The 24,530-nt window shown below is 33.1% G+C and overlaps 1 protein-coding gene and 1 long non-coding RNA gene across 2 annotated transcripts; both read right to left on the minus strand.

Moving 5' to 3' along the window:
- Positions 1-378: 378 nt before the first annotated feature.
- On the minus strand, positions 379-2,534 carry LOC143566160 (uncharacterized). The gene is made up of 3 exons (XR_013141188.1): positions 1,928-2,534; positions 1,010-1,062; positions 379-677 (listed from the first exon to the last, which is right to left on the minus strand). It is a non-coding gene; the product is annotated as an uncharacterized LOC143566160 (long non-coding RNA).
- Positions 2,535-2,646: 112 nt separating this feature from the next.
- Positions 2,647-6,097, minus strand: LOC143566162 (uncharacterized protein At2g23090-like). The gene is made up of 3 exons (XM_077052924.1): positions 5,971-6,097; positions 5,840-5,880; positions 2,647-2,951 (listed from the first exon to the last, which is right to left on the minus strand). Exons 1-3 carry the CDS (start codon positions 6,044-6,046, stop codon positions 2,832-2,834), a joined length of 237 nt encoding a protein of 78 aa, XP_076909039.1. The 5' UTR covers positions 6,047-6,097; the 3' UTR covers positions 2,647-2,831.
- Positions 6,098-24,530: the final 18,433 nt, after the last annotated feature.

Genomic DNA, 24,530 nt, shown 5'->3' on the forward strand with positions numbered 1-24,530 from the left:
ATTGTGCTAAGAACAATCAACATTACGCCTCATCGTATGATCGGCCGTCGGTCGGAGTGTGCATCATACCCATATCTAACTGTACCCATACTAAAAATCAATAAAAACGTGTACCGAATATATATGGTAAACTGGCACGGATACATGTACAGATATGGGTACAATTCGGTAACATGTATGGGTATTCCGGACAAAAATTCCATCCCTGTGTTGGTGAATATTGTGAATCCTTGTTTGATTGTAAAAATGGGCCTATGAACTGATTGAAATAACAAGGCATATGGAATAAGCTTATAACTTGTTTAGAAGAAATATTCCAAAAGGATCATGTAACACCATAACAAAATTGTTATGATATTAGCCTATTAGGTGATACGAAAAAGGTTTCAATACTACAAAAAGTTTATTCAAACAAAAAATAAATCATTACATGTTCTGCAACAGTATGGGCTCCAAACACAAAATAATTCACTTGGTTGATAGCAAGCGCGTTAAGGTAGATGGTGATTTGGTTCGGGTGAAGGCGGCTTGGGGATGTAAGGCATAAGGGGAGCATCATGTTGAATGGGTCCATGCCTTACCGATGCCTTTGAACTTGGAACCGGATCGATCTGGCGATAATCAAGCAAGTCAATGTTGCTTGCATTGCCCTCGTAATGTTCAACATTCGGGCTTTCCTGTGCCATTTAATAAAAGCAACTTAAAATGTTAACATGCATGACTTTGAATTCTTGTGTCATAATCCAAACGAAAAGACTACGCTCTAAACTTTCTTTTGCAAACGGTACAAATTTGTTGGTCACTAAAAGTTTTTTTCTAATTTTGAGCGTTCCAACTTTAAAGTGAATACATGTTACGAGAAAAATCATGGATTGTGCTAAACACAACCCCTCGTATTGTTTTTCTAGTATCATATTTCTCGTATCAAATCAATCACATCATCTCTCTACTTTTACTTATAAGAGGTTTGTTTGTCGTTTTGCATCACCCAAAATTGTAGATCATTTACCTTGAGTTTCCTACAGTTGTGTACCTTTACTTTCATTCTTGCATCTTCATAGCCTGAAGCAAATGGAAAAAGTAAAAATCTTTGTATATTGGGTTTTTAAAACAGTTAGATTATCATTTTATGGTCAGTCTCCTACTCATACGTCGGGCGCAAGGTCAGTCCCATCTCCGCCATTGCCAGGCACTAGCATCCCCTCACATTTTACACCACCGTGGCTTTTTCAATATATCCAAGTACGTATATGTATATACTCATTTAAGAACCACAATAATATCATATACCATGTGTGTGTCCCTTGAATGAAGAAACTAAATTTAAGAAAACAATGGTTTATTGATATTGTCCCACTCTTTCTTTGATTTTATCTCCTCTATCCTAAATGCCTTTTTTAAGTATAAAAATGCGCACTTGTACTTTGTACATATATATGTTCGTGTAGTGTATATTCATATATGCATTTAGACAAATAAATTATCAATACCATATTTTTTTTAAATGTATATTATTGAAATCTACATACGTCGAGTAAATTTACAAAATAATCTGTGTAAGTTTAATAAAATTCTCGGAGTTCTCAACATGTTATTGATTATGAAAAGGTAGTCTCGTATCTTTAAGGCTGCTTATATTTATACACCAACTCTATATAACCAGACACAACTAACATCAATATGACTCGCATTGATCTATATTGCCCGGATTAGTGTTAGTGGTGTCATATTGTGTCACGCTAACAAAGCATCTACTCGTATAGCATAATGATTGGTGGAATCTTGTGTCATAGAATACTTGGCGGAACCTTGATTGATATCAAATAACAACACATGTAACAAGAAATACCTTAACACTAATCTAAATTGTGTTAAACACTAGTGATATACAATTATTATGAGGAACATCAAATATAAGAGAAATTACCAGGAAATGAAGAAGAAATCAGAAACATGAAGAACAAGACCCATAATCCAAAACCCTTCATGATCAAATTTAAACACTCGAAGACCACAACATAAAGCCTAAGTTGAGCATATGTGTGATGGAGACAGCAGTGGATGATGCTCCATTAACGGCAATTGGAGGTAGCTATTTGCAGAGAGAAATGAGTCGGCAATAGTAGTCGAATTTAATGGCTATGCTACTGAGTGAATAGCATGCATCTCAACGTGTACAGGCAGGCTTTGGGCACTTGAATTGTCACCTCTTTTATAACTATTTTAATTACTTTCATATTTTTATTAAAACAAAAGGATTCACTTATTTATATTATCACAAATAACATTTAATGCCTTTCTACCATAAACTGATATAAAATTTGGTCCAACCATAGTACAGTTGGATTTTGATAAGACAAAAAAATCTGGAACAGAGTACATACATACATGACCATACATGGATGTAACTATAGGGGCACTCGCCGCCGGAACCGTCATTCATCCAACCAGTTCGACAACTCAGCCACCCCATTTGAACCCGCTAGAACCCTCTACCAAATATATTACCAAACAAAACCAAGCATAAAGCAAAAAGTCGCTCTATTACGAATTTAGAAACATTTTAACTCGTTGAAAGCTATTATCAAGCAACTTGATGGTCATCTACTTATAAAAAAAATTAAGCAAAAATATGGTGGCACCATGGATAATAACTTGTTTCTTTTCCAACACATGAAAAGTGAAAAGTGCATACAATCACATAAAAGGACTCAAACATACGACCCGATCTTATATATTACTATTGCATCCGGGAACATCTGAAGACATAGGCCGGTAATAAAAACGAGATAATATTATATAACATATTCCACAAACTGCATGTCACACAATCATTTCTGGAGATGAGGGAAGCAAGTTAAGACATCAGCTTTAGGGTGTTTTGCTTCAGCATGTTCCCTGCATTTCACCTCTGATGTTGTGCATATGAATGTCTGCATGCATACCTTGCACTAAAACATCAAAAACAAATCATCACATTAATGCCCCAAAATTTATTTACAATTTTACATTTTTAATACAAACTATGGCATAAGAAAACCCAAACATGTAAAGCTAATTTGGTGGTGACCCTCATATATTGAACAAGTTCAGGTAGTTGCCTATAACTACTATAAAACTTGTTTTCTGCTAAAGCTGATTACGTAATGCTAGAGAGCACATCAAGTACAGAGTGAAGCTAATTTGGTTAATCCATGTCTAATGACATGTTTGTAACGTTGTTATTTGCAACCTTAAATGACATGTTTGTAATGTTGTATTTGTGGATAAAGAAGAACTCGCCTTACACGTTATGAATACTTATGATGTTAAGGAATACAAAGTAAATGTGTGTCTGGTGAAATTTTATTAAATCGATGTTATTAGGCATATAATATTACAATAGGGGACCAAGGATCTATGTACATTGAGAGACGTGTGTGATCATGTTGTTTATCAATCTGAATAAGTTGCATCACCAACTTGATGTGAATGACCAGATTCAAGAAAGATAGAGATGATCCTTGATTTTAAGACAGTCAAAGTCTAGGTTCTATTAACATCAATACATCATATTGCTCCACCAACGGTTCCATTAGTCATGAACAGAAATGGTAACTAATTACATATCCGGCAATACGTGATCAACCTAATTACCAGCATCACTAATATCTTGTGAAGAACACTAGAAAAGATGGTTGAAAAGACTCTGTTTAACTTACTACAAAAAGTAAAGATTTCTTTGACCTCAACCACCCTGACAGGCCAAGCCAACTCGTGAGCTACTCGAGATCGGCTCTTTAAAATCTCGAATAGAGAGAGGCTTTAACGAGCTCAAGCATTAATAAGCTTGTTTAATGAACGAGCCTGATCCCAATCTTCACTTATCATTTATCAAGCTCAAGCTGGCTTGCGAGCTTATTACTTATATAATTTTTATTAAAGTAAAAATATATATGTTTATATAACAATATTTATTATATATTAAAGTAGGATAAAATTAACAAAATAGTACCAAGTTAAATACAAAATTCTAATTAAGAAATATATAGAAAAAACTAAAAATGTGTATAAATTAATTAATAAATAATAAACAAGCCGAGCTTGAGCTTGAGAAATAGCTGACGAGCCAAGCTCAATTTTTAGAAAAAGAGCTCGAAACAAGACAAGCTCGAGCCCAGTTAAGCTTGGTCTCAGCTCGTTTATGCTCCTATCAAGTGGTTGCCACCTCAATACGGTCCTTCCCTGGGGATGTGTTTCATATTTTTTTCTAGATTATATTATTCCTAGATCCTTTGATACGACCCATAACACAAGAAGGTCCGGGTTGACCCATCTAAGTCAAACCCTTCTCGGTTCAGTTATTTCTTGGACCCAATCAAACAGGAGCAAAGGTTTTGGGCTGAATGTTAGGAAGTAGACAAGTAATAACTGTCAAATTAATATTCCATTTCCTCTTCTAGTTTTGATTGTCTTGTTTATTTTGATTATCAAGTGTTCTTGTATTTGAGCTTAGCCCCTCTCAAATTGGGCCAACTATCTTAGTTGTTCCATAACGCCCAGGTGATGAGGCAATTTCACATGATGTGATCTCTTGCCTAATCTGGTCTAATGCAGCGCATAATGCGATCCACCAATATTTGAACAAATGACTAAACTGGGTTGAACCTTTTCAATTTGGGTCGGGTGAAAGAACAGCCTATTAGTCCATGTACGTCAGTTAAAAGAATAAACAACTTAAGATGTATTATTTATGTTTTGATGTGGTTATTATTTTTTAAGAATAAGCAACTTAAGATCTATTAAACAATTTGGATTATGTTTGATGATTATTGATTAGAGACTGTTATTTATACCGTATAAACAAGTTTATTTATAACTATGTTTTGATGTTTAATGTTATGTTTTAGTTTTTAAGTTGGGTCATATCACGTTTGTTCACATGTGAAAAGAAAACAAGTTTGAAGGGGTGTCTTTTAGTTTGGTATGCTGTTTTCTGTTAGGGTCGATTAAATTCTGTTAAATTAAATAATTTGGTATTTTATTTGGTTTATTTATTGTTGAAGTTTATCCTGTGGTTTTAATTAATTTAAGTCATAATAGGATTGAAATATTTGGGCCTGTTTAACAGGTCGCAATTTTCATTCTGTTAAGTTAAATTTCTTGTTTCATTATTAAAGTCGGATCAAGTTTGTTGGGTCAAGACATCTGCGCTTTTCTATTTCTTCTTTAAATCGTGTTCTTTGTTCTTACTGCTGGGTTTTGTTGTGATGCTGCTGTAATATATCAATATAATCCAATATCTATAATAAGTTTGTTTAATTGTTTTATTATAAGTATCTTCATATGTTTAAATGTTCAAGTAGTAACAATAAAGAAATTGTCAATGTAGTCTTCAAGTGAGTTCTAGCAGAAGACAAAAACTAAATAGAAAAAATACTTTTAAGCAAGAGATAGACGCATACACGAGTAATAGTACAAGACAAAACAACCTGTAAACCTCCCCTTTTATAAATAAAATCATCCACCATTCAAATCAATAATCAAAATCTATTCGATCTAATAGTTATAAACTTTTCTTGAAAAAACATCCTAAATAATAATAATAATAATACTTGCAACTTCAATATAAGTTTTTATTTACCAAATTTATATAATTGTATTTTCTTTACTTCAACTTTTCTTCTACAGCTCTTACACTAATTAATAATTACTACAACTTCAACATAATTTCCTAATTCATCAAAAAAGTTTCAATTTTTATAATCAGAAACCATTTGTTATAAAAAATTCCCATATAATTAGAAAACCCTAAAGGGATTAAGATAGTTAGTGGGTAAATGAATGAAAAGGAAGTAACCTGAATGTTCATAGCTTTCTTGTTGGCTTCAAGTTGACTACCTGCATACAAACATATTAATCAATCAATCAGCAAAATTAGATTGAATGAATCAGACAGAAAGCAATTCAATTCAATAAAATTAGGGTTACCTTTGGAAGCAGCTTTAGCTTTCTCCAAATTCCTTTCACGCGCCGTCTTGGATTTCTGCGCGTTTCCTCCACCCATCGCCGCAGCCGGAACCCTAATTAGTTAATTCGATGAAAGAAATTGCAATTGGGGATTTTATTTATGAGACGTATGTATGTATCTTCTTTATATACCACAAAACATTAGTGCTTTTTTATTACATTTTTTATTTAAACTCATAACAATTTATTTATTTCAACAATTTAACATTTTTTTTTAAAAAAGACCATCACGTTCGAATAGATACGTAACTATGGTTGACTGGTTGTCCATACGCATCTTTAAAGATTTAGAGATACCATTAAATTATATATACATGTTGGTTTCACGCGTCATAGAACCGGTTCACTTTAATCAACAAAAGTCAAAACTGATTTATGATCGGTTTTTGTTCATGTTGAAACGGGCTCTTGACTGGTCACTATAGGTTTTTGACCGGTTTTGGTCTTTTGTTTACCGGATTTCAGTTTGATTAACCAATTTTGGTTGAGAGAATTACAAATCGGCTCCGAACCTATGATTTCAATCGATTCCAAACTGGTTTTTATATAATCGGTTTCAAGCTGGTTCGATTTCGATTCAATTTTCAAGTTAGTTTATTTAACACATCTTCTTGCCCACCTCTAACACGTCATATGCCATGTTATTTTAAATTTTTGTTTTAAAAATGAGATTACTCTTGGCACTAAGATTTGAGGTCCTAATTCATTGTCTAAAATAAGTGTATGTATATCTTAATTTTTAAAAGTTTATATTTGACATTATGATTTTTTTTGTTCATTATATATGACTATGAAGTCGTTCATAGGCTCGACACAAAAACACGATAATATAGTAGCATAGCATGATGGCTATTGCTTTGACATAGAACCTCCAAAGTATAAAGCATGTAATTAAGGAAATTTTGATAGAAAAATAAATGAAACCCCAAAATAATTTATTAAAGCTTATAAACTGTATTAAATTTTAGTAATCCAAATAACTGTATTAAATTTTAGCAATCCAAATTTTGTTAGAAAAATAAATGAAACCCCAAAATAACTATATTAAATTTTAGGGACAATGATGTAAATTAGGTTAACGTTAAAGAGTAATATTTAAATAATTCTTTTTTTTTTGAAAGATAAACTTCATTCATCAAAAACAAACCACAAGCAAGTCCTCAAACTAAGGACCGCATGCAAAACCAAAAATTACATCAAATATAATGGGAATCGTACAAATCCTTCCATTCTATACATTTGAATTTAGATCTATTTCTAATCCAAAAAAATAAACTAGCTTTAATCTTCGTGATAACATCCATCACTTTAGAGTTCTTCCTTTGAAAAACCATCTCATTTCTAGCAATCCAAATACACCATAAAGTCGTTAACACAATCCTGTGAACCGTCTTCGTCTCATGTTTCCACAACTTCAAACCTTTTGCTAAAGAAAGTAAATCCCTGACCTCAAACACATATACATGAGGTAACCTACACCATCTCGCGACCCGATCCCACACCTCCAAAGCAAAAGAGCAAGCAGTAAATAAATGGGCCGATGATTCCGTAGAATCGCCACACAACGGACAATTTATATCTTGTAAAATAACACCTCTCTTCGTCAATTCCACCCTAGTTGGGAGTCTATCTAGTTCCGCTCGCGAAGCCAAAACATTGCACTTCAAAGGGATCGATTCATTCCATCTCATTATATAAAAATCGCTATAATTCCGAGCCGAAATAAATAGTTGTTTAACCGAATATACCGTAAAATTAGCTGGATCACCACCTACCCATTTCCACGAATCCACTCCCTGAGCCCAAACGTAATCATGGATCTGCTCCAAAAGCTCAAAAGGTTCTCCAACCTCCTCAGTTGTCGTCAGCTCTCTTTCCAATTCCATTTCAAATTTTTAACGGTGCTTTCAAGGGTGATTTTGCTTTCAACCATACAATCTTTACATTTTTCTAATCTAAAAAGATTAGGACATGATTCTCGAATAGGCGTTTCCCCAATCCACAAATCACACCAAAACCTTATAGACTTGCCATCTCCAACCGAACCATAGAAAAAAGAATTTAGCTTCCTACCATTCGAAGTGCATATTTCACCCACCTTCACAATTTCGTTCCAACAACCAGAAGAATTATAGGCGAGAGGAAGCGAAAACCATTTGTTTTTACTCTTGTGACATACTACAATGACCCGCTTCCACAATGTGACATTCGTCAATTTCGGGTCCTATTTGTATTCGTTTTGTATTCGTTTATCATGTAAACCGACCCTTTTTTTAAACCGAAACTTATGATTTAATCAAAATGATGGATTTTATGTTACAATATTGTTTTACACTTGTTGTGTCTCGAAAACATCCTTTTTGGTCCTTAAAACGCCTTAAAAACGCTTAAAACGAACTCTAGGGGCCATAATTGTCATTTTTCAAACTTTAAATATTTCTAGCTCCCACCCCATCGCGCTACGCGATGGGGGACACCCTCCACCGTCGCGTATCGCGACCCCGTGCAGATCAGCAGCTGATTTGTTTTGTTGTTTAGCTCATACACCTTATTATCCAATCCGATTTTTACACTCTAGATCACTTGTTAAACCCTTTCAATCCCCCTCTATAAATACCAGACCTCCTCCTACATCCATCATGCTCATAATTCATTTCCTCTCTTAAAATCAAGTTCTTTCAAGGTTATTTTCTTTGTTCTTGAAGGTTTGACTTTCAAAAGTCAAACAAAGTAAAGTTTTTCATTTTACTTAGCTTATATAGTCTTATTAATATTTGAATATGGTTATACAACATATATAAAAACCCTCGTTACCTTTGGTGGTCACTTCTCCGGTCTCGGTCAGTGGAGTGTCGGGCCTCGTAAGGTAAGGCTACATGGAGGACTTACGTTGTTCTTGATATATATATATATATATATATATATATATATATATATATACTTATATAACTTGTTTATACATATTAACCATGCTTAACTTCTGTTCATTTTAGTTTGTATATCATATTTATGAAGTTCCATGGTTATGGGTTTGAAGAGACTAGCCTCGGTTTAACCGTAAATAACTCTAAACCATAAACCAAACTTTGTTTACTAGTTTTGCTAAATAATTGTTTAAACATGCTTACTTTTAAATTTAAGTTTCTAAAATCATTTTTATAAGTTCTATGGTTATGGGTTTGTAGAATCTTATCTCGGTCTTAACCCGAAACAATATCCAAACCAAAAACCGAACTTTCGTTTAAAGACTTTATTGTTAACTTTTTTGTTGTAAAACATAGGTATCATCATTTATAAATTATTATACAAGTTCTTTGATATTTGGGCATGTGGCAACCATCCATGAACTAATTTTGAGATGAAAACCGAATCAAACTGATGTACATAGAAATATACATCTTTTCGGCATCAAATAATCTCTAAAAACTGCAATTTCTATCTAATAACATAGCATAAAAGGCTACTTATCATAATAAAACATAATTTCAGGTGAAACCAAGCCCCAAACAAAGAAACAAGCAAAAATACGAAGAAAAAACAGAAGAAAACAAAAGAAAACAAAGAAACACGCCCCCATGCCTCAAGAAACACGCCCCCATGCTTCTAACACAAGAAAAGACAAAATCTAGAAGCAAAAGCACGGGGCCGTGCTCATCATGCACGGGGCCGTGGACGAGAATGCAGAAAAGACAAAGAAGAATTGAGCACATGTCACTAAAAATCACGGGGCCGTGCCTACCAACCACGGGGCCGTTGCCACCTCACAGAAAAGACAAAACAAATCTGGCACATGTCATAAAAATGCACGGGGGCGTGCTCATCAAGCACTGGGCCGTGCCTCATCATCCAGATTGCCTATAAATAGTGGCTTATGTTGCATTCATTTGGTGTGCCTTGAAAAGAGTTCTATCCGGTTTTCACTTATTAAAACACACACTAACACTCACTTTGAAGATCTAGTGAACAGTTTGAAGGCTTGGAGGTCATCACCACTAATCATCATCATCAACCATCATTACCATCATTAAGAAGAAAGATTCATCTACATTTGGTTAGATTGTTCCAAGTTTAATCATGTATTTGTTATTATCAATCATCTTAATGTTTATCATTATGCTCATTATGAGCTAAACTCATTTTACCATCTAAAATCTATGAAGAAGCTTTGTTTTACTTGATAATTAATCAAGACATGTGATGTAGTCTAGTAAAGTACATGGTTGTATTACAATTATCTTTTGATGAGAAATGTTTCACCATCTTAAATCACTAATTCAAAGTTGGTGGTTGGCAATTTCATTGGCAATCGTTCATGATCGATTCATGTTCTTGAAAGACAGAAATACTTTGATATATTATCGAAACATGGATCCTTATATTGTACTTAGAAATGATGATATATAAGTTATGGTGTATTTTTCTAAACCTTGGTAATCCGAAAATGGCTTTGCTTAGGATATCAAATTAGTTGAAACCACATGTTAACGGAATGTGTAATTATAACCTACATAAATCAACCAAGGGGAGGTTGTGTGATGAACTACAACCACCCGAAGTTGTTAGAATTGGTATTTGAGAAATCAAAGTCAATCCCAATCTTTCTACTTTACGAAACTACTTGCCAACTTAAATTGACATCATTGAGATGGTATGACATTAGGAAAGGGTGGACTTTAAAATGCGCATACCATCTCCTTAGTGCCAAAGATGCTCACTTAAGGTTTAAGGAGCTATCTATCATATATTGCTACGGCAAGTTTATCACATGTCTACATATTAATTATCAATGCTAAAATGGAGTGGATTCTTGATCTTAGATGGTTACCTTCGCATAATTGAACAACTCATTTAGAATTTCTTATCTTGGTCACCTACATATTATATATAAGTATTTATATTTTTTAAAAAGTTCAAAAATTTAACCCCAAAATGATTAAAACCTACGATTGAAGTAAAACAACGATTTATTATTAGAAACATTTGTGTCCACGGATTGATACTTGGTTCTTACCAATACTATTCTACATATACGATAGGTACACTTGCCTATTTTGTGTGTGTTTAGTCTTTGTAGAAATCACTTTTATAAATTTAAAACACGATCTTGTGCAAAAGCAAATCATTCCATCTTCTATATTTTACGCCACGCGTAGCATACATCACAAACCAACTAAACGATTTCACTCGCTTAAGACACACAAGTGTGTTTCTAGCTATCAAGACTTGTATATTTCTTTGAAAATAGTTTATAAACTGATTTTGAATATTTTCTTAAAGTACTTGGAATGTTGAATCCCTTGATCTTATAACAAAGTTTGGACCGACAAAACCGAACACCCGCTTAACGGACGTTGTTAGTTCTAAAACAATAGAACTACATGCTTGGTTAAGTCTTATTAAATTTTATTGAGTTATCTCATAACATTCATTATTTTGGAAAGTTGACTTTGGGTTTGACAAATTATCAAGACCCGAACCAACAACCCGAACACTCGTTAAAACCCGTTTTTGTGACTTGCATTCTATCATTTTTACCCACCTTATTACTTAACATAGGTTGAGCAAATATTAAGGCTAGATACTTTAACCCGGTTTCGAGCAAACTTGTATTTTTAAAGGATTATTGTTATAATTCCTTAAATATTTACATTTTAAACCTTAAACTTTAATTGTTTACATTTCTTAACATTTATTTTCATTTAAAGACTTCAAAGACAACTTTTCTAATATAAGACTTCTTTTCTTTTAGGCTTTTTTCGTTAAACTCATCGTTCCGGTTAATTTTCAAATCACCAATCTTTCAAATTTATTACTTGAACGTGAGTACTTTCATACCCCATTTTGCATCTTTCGTTTTGGGGGTGATATTGCATACTTATTCAAACTAAATGCTTTATACTTGAGTCATAAACCACAAACTTTATTCTATATTTTACTTAAATAAATGCTCGATTTGGTGTTCTATGCTTACATGCTAATGTGTTTACCGCTTTTGGAGGGTTGATTCATAAATCCGAAGCTATTTGGTATTCTCTTATAGCAAGGTGTCGTTAATGTATTCTTATTAACGATTTCATACAAAAATCCGAGTATATTTGGCATCCCCTTATAGAAAGGTGTCGCTAATGTATTCTTATTAGCGATTTCATTATCCTAATTGTTGCTATTATTTATTGTTTTGTATACAGGTTGTGGAATTTCCTATTATATACATATTGTTCAAAACTATGAAATTGATCACCAACCTTTGTGTTGATAAACTTTATTTTATGCAATGTTACAGGTTTGAATTTAGGTTGACTCGAGATCATGGGGAAAACGCTATCAAGACCTTTAGGATATTAGTAAAATAAACAATATATTATTTGTTATATTTTGTTATGATTATCGTATGAATATTGTTATGTGACATTTATGATTTGATGAAATTAAATGAGTTGACTAAATATTGTCACTCTAAATAGTTTCATGTGTTTATGGGCAATCCGTCACATCCCGGCATGTTTCGCCGCCTTTGGTCGGGGGGTGACATTCGTCATTTTCGGTTTAACTTGTATTTGTATCTGTATTTGTATCGGAAACCCGTCCCATTTTGTCTTTCGGATCCTTCGTTATTAATACAATATTGGGTTTTATGTTTCATATATGTTTCACAATTGTCGAATCAAGAAAGAACCCTTTACTTAACGGCGCCTTAAAACACCCTTTTAATATTAGAAACGACTTAAAACGAATTTCAGGGACCCAAATCGTCAAACAACCAAAACTAAATGGGTGTTTTAAACTAATGGATAACCCTTACTTTTTCCACCACCATCCACCTTGTTTGACCATTTTAACCAATCAAAATTCATGCATTACTCTTATGGGTAACATTTGTTTTTTCCACTATAAATACAAGACCAATGCATCCATTTTTGGTTGCTCATCTCACCACAAAACTCATCTAGATCTAAGTATTCATCTTTCAAGTTCTTGATAGTTTGACTTTTCAAGGTCAAACTAATGCTAATCTTTGTTTTTAACTAATTCTTGTTAATTAAAGCTTGTTATTATAGCTTGTTAAAACATACTTCCCTTGTTTCCTTGACTTTACTTCTTCCGGCCATGGTCGGTTTAGGTGTATTGCTAGGCAAGGCTACATGGAGGACTATTATAGTCCTTGTTAACACTTTAAATTTGTTTAAGCTTATTATTATTGTTTAGTTTCTAGTCATTTTTGTTTCCAAATCATTTTTATAGTTCAATGGTATTTGGGTATGTGGCAACCATCCTCAGTTTCATTTCGAGTCAAGGACCGAACCAAAACCGAACTCTTGTTTAAATACTTTATTATTAACATGTTGTATGCAAGACTTGAGTATGATCATTTCTAAATTTATTTTAATAAGTTATATCGTATTGGGCATGTGGTAACCATCCTCGGTCTTATTCCGAGTCAAGGACCGAACCAAGACCGAACTAAACCGGGTTCACTAGCTTAAGACTATGTGTGTTCTTCGGGTTCGTTTTTCGGGTTTCAAAGTTTTAAATCTTGACCCGAAACCCAACCCTAATCTCTCATAGGTTTTTCGGGTTCGGGTAATTCGGGTTCGGATTTTTTTGGGTTGGGTTAATCGGGTTTCGAGTATCCTATAAAAAAAACACACAAAGCCAAAAAAAATTAAAAACTACAATGATAAAATTATAACAATGTATTCTTCTTGGCTTATAACACAAATAATTAAATAGCAATTCAAAAGAAGAGTAAAACTAACTCGAACCATAATCATATTCTATTGGGCGTGATTTGGTTGTTCGATTACGGATGCTATTAGTAATAAAAGGAATACATAATATAATAATAACCAATTGATCCATAATAGTTAGAATGACAGCAGTCGATAAGAGCCGGATTCTGAAAACTTTTGTGGCCAAGACTTAGCCTATTATACATAAAATATATTTAATTTCAAAACTAAAAGTTTATTCGGGTTTTTCGGGTTGACCCAAATCTTATATATCAAACCCAAGAATCAACCCGAATTATTTCGGTTCGGGTTAGTGTTTTCTCAGGTTCGGGTTCTTCGGGTCGGGTTAGTTCGGGTTTGGGTTCGGGTTTTTTCGGGTTAGGTTTCGGGTTTCGGGTAAAAGTGACAGCCCTACTTAAGACACACTAGTTGTGTGTTGGGCCACCGAATCTCATATTTTTCTTTAAAACTATATTATAAACTAATTTTAATTATTTTCTCAAAACACTTGGCATGTTGGATCCAACTTGGTCTTATAACAAGTTTGGACCAACAAAGCCAAACACCCGCTTAACGAACGTTGAGGTTCTTCTTAATAGACCTACACATTTGGTTAAGTTTCTTTTGATTTCATTGAGTTATCTCATAACATTTGTCACTTTGGAACCTCGGCTTCGGGCTTGACCAATTATCAAGACTCGAACTGACAAATCCGAACACTTGTAAAATCTCGTTGTTTTGGCATATATTTAACAAAGGGTTTTGCAATATCATAATTATACCCAAATATTTACTTAACAAAGGTTAAGTAAAACTAATGAATAGAATACCGAGACCCGATTTCGAGTAAGCTTACTTTTCAAAAAAACCATGACTTTAATTTCTTATGTATTTACACTTTAACCCTCAAACTTTAATTATTTATCTTACTTGTTATGTTATTTTACTTTAAAGCTTTTAAGATCCATCAACTAACTTAAGACCCTTTTTAATCTAGGTCTTACTCGTTGAACTTACCTTTCCTTTTATTCGCAACTAATCCTTCAAGTTACTTATTTCACATTAGTACATTTCATCCCCCGTTTTTCCTTTTCATACTTTGAGGTTAACATGCATACATATTCAAAACAAGAATGATTTAAGATACTCGATCCTCAAACCACAAACTCTAGGGTGTATGATACTTAGAATACTTGCTCTATTGTGTGTTATATGTCTCATATGTTTTACGTGCACGAATGTTTATTTTGTTGTTGTTGAGCCTCAATAAATATGATCATACGCTCTCCTAACTATTTTAGCATTGTGCTAGTAGAATAGGGCCTCATTATCCGAGTATGTTAATTATTACCAATTAGAAAGGATCCTCATTCATTTATGAATTATATACCGCAATTGTTGCTTTTATTTATAGTTTCATATACGAGTTGTGGATTTTGCCTCATATTATATATACTCAAAACTATGAAATTGCTCACCAACATTCGTGTTGACAAATTATATTTTATGCATTGTTATATTTGATTATTGGTTGATTGGAGTTTGAAGTCACTATTTTATATTGAGACCGTTTAGGTTATTAGAAGAATGAACAATTTAAATTCTTGCATTTGGTGTTATTTTGTATGAACGATGTTGTGTTACTTTTGATGATTAAATGAAGTTAATGAGTTGTTTAAATATTGTCACTTTAATAGTGTCTTGTGTTCTTGAGCAATCCGTTGCACCCTGGCATGTTCCGCCGCCTTTGGTCGGGGTGTGACAGATTGGTATCAGAGCCATGACTATAGGATATGCAGTTAGATGTAACGGCTTAGTATAGTTTTTGCTTTAGGGTCCTTTACGTGTTGCTTATACGTGTTACCTTACTTGATTATAATGGTGTTGTAGCCTAATATATATATATATATATATATATATATATATATATACATATCACACACACATAATAATATAATAATACACACACACAACCAACGGCGATAAATAACCCCCCCCCCCTTATCGCCCCTAAAATTGCCGGTGGGCGGTGTTCTCGCCCTTCTCCGTCGCTTGTCACCTGGATTCACTGCTCACTATCGGTGGCCTTAGAGGATTTGGAAAACCAAAAATGAGAAGCCCTTTGAAGGCAAAGATGTTAAGATTAAAGATATTATTAGTCATATTTAATTCTTTGGTTAAAAAATAGATCAAAGCGCGGACCGTTAGAATGATCTAGTTTGATCTAGTTTGTTATATTTTTATGCAAATTTGTTTATGATGCGGCTTCCCTTCGTAGTTGTGCAGAGGTTGTTGACTTTGTTCTTTGTTTATAAAAGTTTAAGGCTAGATTTTTTTATATTTAAAAAAGTTCTTATTTCCCATGTTAGAATTGCATTTAGTAAAACTTAAACTTAAGGGGGTGTTTGGTACAGAGAATGGAATTGTAGAGAAATGGAATAGAGAAATGGAATTGCAGAGAAAGGGAATTGGTCTGGAGAATGAGAATTGACTGTTCTGTTTGGTAGTACAGAGATTTCAGTAGAGAAATATAGTTGAGAATCATTTCTCTTGTTTGGTACATAGGAAATAAACAGAGAATTATATCAACTTTATCATTAGCACAAGTATTTTTTTCATAACAAATATTTATTAAAAAATAAAAAACATATAAAAAGATGCATAAATTCCAACAAAAATATGCATTGATCAAACCAATTCACATACAACACATAGTTTTTAAGCCAAAAACATCAACCATAGTTAAAACCAATTCACATACAAAACATACTTCAACCATACACAACTATCCCATTGAACCATCGGTATACAATTCGACCATCTCAATTTTCTCTTCTATTGTCAACGCAAGAAAAGAACGTCCTAGATCCACATCTTTACCAATCAAATGAGCTGCTTTGAACCGTTTTTTCGTAGTGATACCTGGTAAAGCTTGTGAGGGCTCGATCATAGAAATAACATTGTCATGGTCATTTGCAGGTTGTGTGTGATTTACTGGGATTTCGTTATCAAGAGGGTCTTCACTCATTGTTGTTCGTATAAAATTGTGCAATAAACAACAAGCAATGATGATACGTGGCATGGACTAAGGAATGCAATGAACATAAAAATATCATATAATAATAATTAAAAAAATAATGTATTTATAGCTAACTGACCTTAACACCTGAGCCAAGAAAAGGGCAATCATATATGGCTTGAAGAATCGATGTTTCAATGTCGTGACCGACCCCATATCCAATTTTTGCCTCCTTATAGCTTCCTAAAATCTGAAAATAATAAATTCATTTGTGTTCAGAATGGTGTAAAATTCTACAAGTTCTTGTTATATCAATAAAAAATGATACCTTTTTGAGGTCTTGTTCTTGTTCAGAATGGTGTAAAATTCTACAAGGAATGTACAAAAAAGTATAAGCGCTTTTGAGCATGATTCCATGAACATCCGCTTTTCCACAGCTGTTTTGCTCAAATCTGAGAAATGAAACATCAAACATAAGTAATAAAATTCACATAGGTATGAGTTTCACTATATGACAAACGAGTAGAATTTTCAAATGAAAATAGATGCTGTCGATGATCAGACTTATAAGAATCTTAACATTCAGTTCAATACATACATAACAATCTCTCAATCAATTAGTTGTCCCTTTAGTAAACTCTTAAGATTCAGTTCAATACATACATAACAATTTCTCAATCAGATAGGTGTCCCTTTAGTAAACTCTAGAGTCTTGATTGTACTTGCATTATAGTAGTTTGCATGATGTTGCTTCCAACTTTATATCAAATTTTGAACAAAGAAAATGTGGAACAATGGCATATATGTCAAACCTGACCAGCAAACAAATAAATGTTTTATCTCAGTATAACTCTATACTAGTCAGTAAATAAACAATAACTCACCATCCCCAAGTAACCGTTGTTGTAATTTCACCTTAGATGTTTCATCCACAATAATATTCCTGCCATAAAAAAGAAATACACATACATAATAAACATTTACCCTCCTTATAGAGATATCCAATATCTTGCTTAAATACAACAGGCATGTAACACGTTAATATCATCGAAATGAAAGCAAGATGTAGTAATTGACTATGGTAGACATTAGCTAAAATGATACTCTACAAAAGTAACATCAAGCAAACAAAACAAACTATTACAGGTGAAAACAGTTATGCTGATGTCACCAGAAACTTCAATTACCATAACTTTTATTGAAAATATATATATATCCCGATTAATCACTAGTCGGTACCCCACCGCTCAACTAGCGCCTGCTAGGCGAGTTTTACAACATTGATTATACACTTATACATGAGCTAGCTGCTTCTTGAATTCACCAATTAGTCATTTGCCATCACAAGTAAGCATATGATTCTAAAATCTACATCTAGCATACACTTTTATCTCATAACATAACCAATGCAAAGAAAACTAGTAAACCAATGCACACTACAAACGCATCCAAAAATGCCGCATACCAGAACCAATACACAGCTCTATTCCATCACAACTACACTCTATTCCATCACAACTACACATATAATCCTAAAAATCCTCATCTAGCATACATTCCTATCTCACAATTTATCCAATACACACTACAGACACATAATCAGATCAATAACCAAAAACGCCGAAAATCAACTGCATACCAGAACCGAAACTGAGGCGAAAGCAAACAGAACTCGAGAACCGCATCCTTCCGGCTTCCAATGCCAATAACTTCCACAATTCCAGTTTCTTCCAATTTATTTCCCTCTCGGCGAAGGCGAAGAGTACCGGTTACCGAAACTCGATTCGATTAGACGCGGTCGTTTTGAATTGCCGCGGATTGTTAATCGTTTTCAAGGAATGTGGCGGATGAAGTTGTAATTGGTGTCAAGTGAACAGTTAGGGCACAGTGAAGATGAAGATAATGTGGTGCGTGAGATGTTAATGGAAGCTCCGTTGAGTTCTATACACGGAGAGAAAAGAAAGAGTTTGAAAGGAAAAGGAGGAAAATGGGAGAAATGAAACCCTGGAATTCCAATTCTTCTATTTTTTTAGAGAAACAAAATCAGAGAAATGGAAATGGTTTATTTCCATTTCTCACCTCTTTCTTTCATAAACAAACAAGAGAATTCTTTCCAATTCCATTTCTCACCCCTCAATTCCCTCTACCAAACACCCCTAAGAATATGCATAATTGGTGATTTGGTGGATACCTAACAATACATTTTTTAGATAAAGCAAATACAAAATAAATTATAAAAGAGTGAAGTTTTGGTGGCATTTATTGGAGGGCAAAGTGAAATCGATACAGCTGGAGAGCTCAACTAGAAACCGAATGAATTGAAATTAGCGATTCAAACGATCTACTTTGCCTACTCCACTCCCCATCTGGTGGTCCCACCGTCGACTTTTGTTCCTTTTTTTCAACAGCCCCACCGTCAACTATTTTATAGAACATATATGTAAAATATAAATTTGATTTAAATAATCTTAAGAAACTACCTATAGGCTCGACTCGTTTTCCATGTTAACATCTAACAGATTTATTAAAAACCCGTTCTAGCAAGACGCTAGCTGAAAAGATTACAACTACACAATAGCATCTATCTATTCTCCGCTTTATTATACTAAAAAATAAAAACTACATTATTCATGTATCACTAAATAATCCACCAAATCACATAAATGATCCATGTTATAGAGCTTTTAACATGTGTTACATGAAGGGTGCTTATAAGGGTGCAAAGGACATTATTGTGGCAAACTAACCACAAAGTTTGGGAACACGAACGCAATTGAATTTGGTAATTTTTATAAATGTTGTAAACATAGATATAATAATCCGAAACATTATATTTATGATTTAATATTCACTACGCCACTAATTAGGTTATTTAAATTTTTCTTCTTACTTTGTCAATCGTCTATTCCTACCTTCTCTTGACCTCCTCCCTCTCTTGTTTGCTCGATTTTACAAATTATAGTGAGAGATTTTACAAATTCACATATTGAAAGTTAGAATTTTGGATATCCATTTATGTATCCAAATCTAAATCCTAATCCAACATTTAGAATATTAAGACCTCTATATATTACAATAATCATTTACTTTAAACCTATCGCTTTGAAAAAAAAAAAAGAAAGAAAGAAAAACTTTGTACAACTTCAATATATTAGTTGATGTGTATAATTAAGTAGCATATTAGGGTTAGTATTAAAAAAAGACATATAAGCATAATATCTCACAACAATAGCGTATTTAAAAAAAAAGTTTATGTTTTTCCTTATCAAGTATAACTTGTGAGTTGTGACCATTAATTGATACCAAGAGATAAGGCCTTTTTTTCCAACTTGGTGAGTGGAACTTTACACCCATTTATATGTATGTGCACATTTTAGGTTTTTGTTAATAAAAATGGATGTGATATCTTAAAAAAAAATAAACATAAAAAATCCCAGTTAGAAAAAGTAAATATATGTCACTAAGACCAAACTAAAACGGATTATAATTTGGGTAGCATTGTTTAAATAAGGGTTAAAATCCCATATAAGAAATCAATCATCATGATGGATATTCACTATATGTTTTATATAATTTTATATAATGCATTTCTCATCCGTTTCAAGTAAAATGCAAGACAACACAAAATGAGTTTATCGCTAACTACTTTTGTGTATAATCATGGTGTATAAGTATTCTTTTGTTCGTAAATCGTACACAATTTAACTCACGTAATATATGGTGGGCCCGAGGACCAAGATTATATTAAAAAAACAAGATTTTCGTTGTCATTTTTATATGCTTGTACGTTTTGTAAACCGATTCAAGTTTTTTATTTGTTCACTTTCCTTTAGATGCATGCTTCTTCCCTTTGTGGGCAACTGCTTACGCCTTAATTTGCCACAATTTAATGATAATTCAGGAATACAAGCTAAATTCAAATATTGTGGATTTTCTTTTAGTGGAAGAGTAAGGTGAAATAGGTAATGCAACAAGAGAATATTAGGTATGTTAAGGGATTAAAGTTGAAATAACTTTTTTTAAAGAAAAGTATATTAAAAACGAAATAGGAATAACTCACAACTAGCAAAACCCATAACATGATCTTTCATCCCTAGTTAAAAAATTTGTTAATACATTTTTGTCAGATTTAATTATTTCTATATCAAAATTATACTAGGCAGTAAAGTTTTGCCATCTAATTAACCTTTTATACTCAGGTTTAGAAGGTAGATTGTTTTTTATAAAAACAATTACTTGTGTATTATCAGTTCTTAGTAAAAATTTAACTGGTAATAGAAAACATGATAATGGACCGTACACATATCCTCTATAAAGGGAAATTAACAAAGTTAAACTTGCATCACTTCTCTCACTCCAATAAAGATTGTTTGCTCCTATGTTTCACCCATATAAATGAATTAATTTTAATTCTAATTATCACCTTTTCCACCGAGAAGACTTTGTCATTAAAGGTCCTTTCATTCATCGCCTTCCAAATCATCCAACACGTAACTATCGAGACAGCTTGCACCGCATGTCTTTCCTCCAAGTTAATTTTATGCTTTCTTGGATAGCCTAAAATTTCTTGAACCGGCTCAAAGCATACCGAGTTTGGTACTTCGACCCACTCGTGGATTATGGCCCGAATTACCCTTGACGATGAGCAATTCACCATCATGTGCAAAGTTGATTCATGATGCGCTTCACAATACAATAGGCATCTCCTTCATCCACCGCTCTATATGCCAATGCCAATTTAGTAGAGATCCGATCTAAAAGTAAACTCCAAATGAAATAATTTATTTTACTCGGTACCCACTTTAACCAATAACTGAAGTCGGTTACTTGATCAGGGGTTGCTAAAATGTAGTGGCAAAGACACCCTGTTTCTGGTTGTGGGTCGCTTAACAAAGTATAGTCTTTTTATGGCTATGAATCACCCCTTCTTAGTAGCCCAAGTTGTTCAAATTTACCCATACAACGTGTATAAATTGCATAGATGTCTAGTCTTAATCGTGATCAATCGAGACACCATAATTCTTAGCACTATGTGGAGAGAATATGTGCATGCACAAGGAGTTACCTTAGATATGTCTACAACTGACCATCCTCAGACGCATGGATGAATTTAATAAAGGTCGTGCGGGCGAAAAGGCCTCATTGACGAGCTAGCATAATATTACAAAAATCAGTATTTAAGTAGACCTCATGGAGTTTGGGATCTAATTTGTATGTTTATTTAGTTCACTTCCATGAGAACATATAAGTAAAATCTCAAATATTATTAGAAAATAGAAACAGGAAAAGAATTGATGGGTAAAAGAATAATTAACAGAAATATCAAACATTGTCTAGGAAACACAAAAGCATGTAAGTTCACATTTAAGTTATAACTTCAAGTGTTATAACTTTAAGTCGTTTTTTCCGGTTATAAATGCGTTTTTTGAATTTTTGCACTCCCCCAATACATAGCCGCTCCAACCGCAAATTGAAAATGATGGCCGATTTATTTAAAGTCGGTTGTTGATCCAAGGCAACATAGCATATAATCACTACTCAATGTTCTTCACAAGACAAAGATGTAACCCCTTAATATCCTAGTTGATATGTTATATGGTCTCTTTTAATTGACTCATTTACAAAATTGAAAACTCATCGTAACATTCTTTGTTGCTAATTAAAGGCCTAAAGCTATCTTCTTCCTTATTTACGTCGTCATCAAACAAATATGTATATCTTTACATGTAATCTATATTTATTGTTAATTAATTTTTATTGGAGCAAAAACAACCGCGGTATCTTCATTCTTCCCATCCTCGGTTTGACCATCAATGTGGTCATCAACCGCTAACCACATTTGTGCGTCGTCATTCAGTATTTTTAGATCTTTAATTCTACCAAACCCTTCTTCATGATGTTCCAAATGAAATCCAAGCTCCTTATAGATCATCAACTCTTCTCCAATCCAATTAGCACCGAGATATACCTCATCTAAATCATAACTAATAGGTCTAAACATTTGTTTCTTCGTCGATCTCTTGATGACGCCTAATTTAACGAGCTTATTGTTAATAACAGTGGCTATTTGATCATGAACCGCAAATTTAACCTTTTTCTGAATCATACCCTTGCCTTTGCACTTACTCTTGCACTTGCTCTTGTGTTGGGTACGATTATCCTTGGTAACACAAGCAAGCTTCTCAATTAGTATCGAGAATACAAAAGCTACCATGAACAATTGTTGAATCATCTCCATATTTTCTTGGTCAATTTTTATGATGAGAATGAGGAGATGGTTTGAGAGTATATATAGCAAGAAACGAGTGACAATGAGCATTTTTAGTTTGGGTGTTAGGTTCATAGGTTGAGAAGGCAAAGAACAAGGCATATTCTATGTGGGGTTAAAACTTTTTTGATTTGTCCAACACCTAGTATTTATCGAATTATATACAATTATAAGGATCAAACATAATCCCTTAGATTATTATCAAAATATCCCATATTCTCATATTTACATTTGATGTTTACTATGTTGTCTTTTGTTTCATTTGTGGTTTTTAGTAATCGGATATTCGGTTTAAGATTATGAATATTGGAAGGAACGATTTTTAGTAGAGGGGAAGCATGATGGGCTGATGGCTATTGAAAAATGAAGAAGGCCATTCGCTAATGGACTGGGGTAAGCTAAAGCCCCAAACCAAACCTAACCAACCCAAACGAAGCCTGTAATTTTTCAATATTAATTCTCTTTTATAAAATAATGCATATACAAAGTAAATTACTTGGTTGACTATAAATCAGTATATTATACGGGATGGATAACTAATATATTAAATACTTATAATTAAAAAGGAGAGAAGAAAAATAAACTTATTTATTAGATGAAAAAAGAGAGGCTGGAAAAGTAAATAATAGTAAAGATTTAGGAATTAAGAAAGAGAAACGAGAATCGGTCTTATTTATTTAGCGAAGAACGAGAAGCAAAAAAAGTAAGTAGGGCTCGGAAAACTGTAGACGCTCACATCTACTTATTTTTTGAAATAATATATAGATTATTATTATTATTATTATTATTATTATTATTATTTGTTGAAAGAGGATTCGTCAAATCAATTATTCAATTTAGGAACCAACGTAAAGAGTTCCTTAGGATCGTTTTAAACCTTACAAGTTAAGATCAAATTCAAATCCTGCTTACACATCTTATAAATAGTTATACGTTGTAATTCATAACAATAGTTAATTATATGGCATGAATATAATTTTTGAAGTTTAAATGTGACAAGAATAGAGATTTCTAGATTTTAAAGTTATCTAAGTTTTAAGGTTTTAGACTTTGGAAAGAGACATAGCAAGCTTCAAATTGATTACTGAATCTAGTCATCTTACAATACATTTAAGAACTCAACTCAACTAACTAACATAACCACATATTACAAAATACCCCTCATACTATCAACAAATGACGTTGCGGCCCTTATTTATTTATCTATTTAGTTAGTTAGTTATTTATTTAATACTGTCAAATAACACATCACAAATTCACAATTGTGTATCCCATGAGATGTTTAAGTATATGATATCCCCATATATAATGATATATTCTTTGACATGATTTTTATTATATTTTAGAGTTCCCTAATTGTTATATTCCAATACACTTGGTACTGGTAGACGTAGAGATTAACAAACGTCTCCTGCACTTTATAAAGAAGTATTTGTATACATTTGATCATTATTTGATACTGCTCACAACTTACTTCAATTCTTGCTATATAAGATACTGATCA

Source organism: Bidens hawaiensis, unplaced genomic scaffold (assembly GCF_021521415.1).
Source record: "Bidens hawaiensis isolate Kalapana, Puna unplaced genomic scaffold, B.hawaiensis_p1.1 tig00022703_1, whole genome shotgun sequence".
Lineage (NCBI taxonomy): Eukaryota > Viridiplantae > Streptophyta > Magnoliopsida > Asterales > Asteraceae > Bidens > Bidens hawaiensis.

Excerpts from the sequence above, each read along its gene's own strand:
- LOC143566162 (XM_077052924.1), bottom strand. The coding sequence starts at position 6,046 with ATGGGTGGAGGAAACGCGCAGAAATCCAAGACGGCGCGTGAAAGGAAT. Across the intron at positions 5,881-5,970 it reads AGCTAAAGCTGCTTCCAAAG|GTAGTCAACTTGAAGCCAAC; the intron begins GTAACCCTAATT and ends GTTTGTATGCAG. Across the intron at positions 2,952-5,839 it reads AGAAAGCTATGAACATTCAG|TGCAAGGTATGCATGCAGAC; the intron begins GTTACTTCCTTT and ends TTGATGTTTTAG.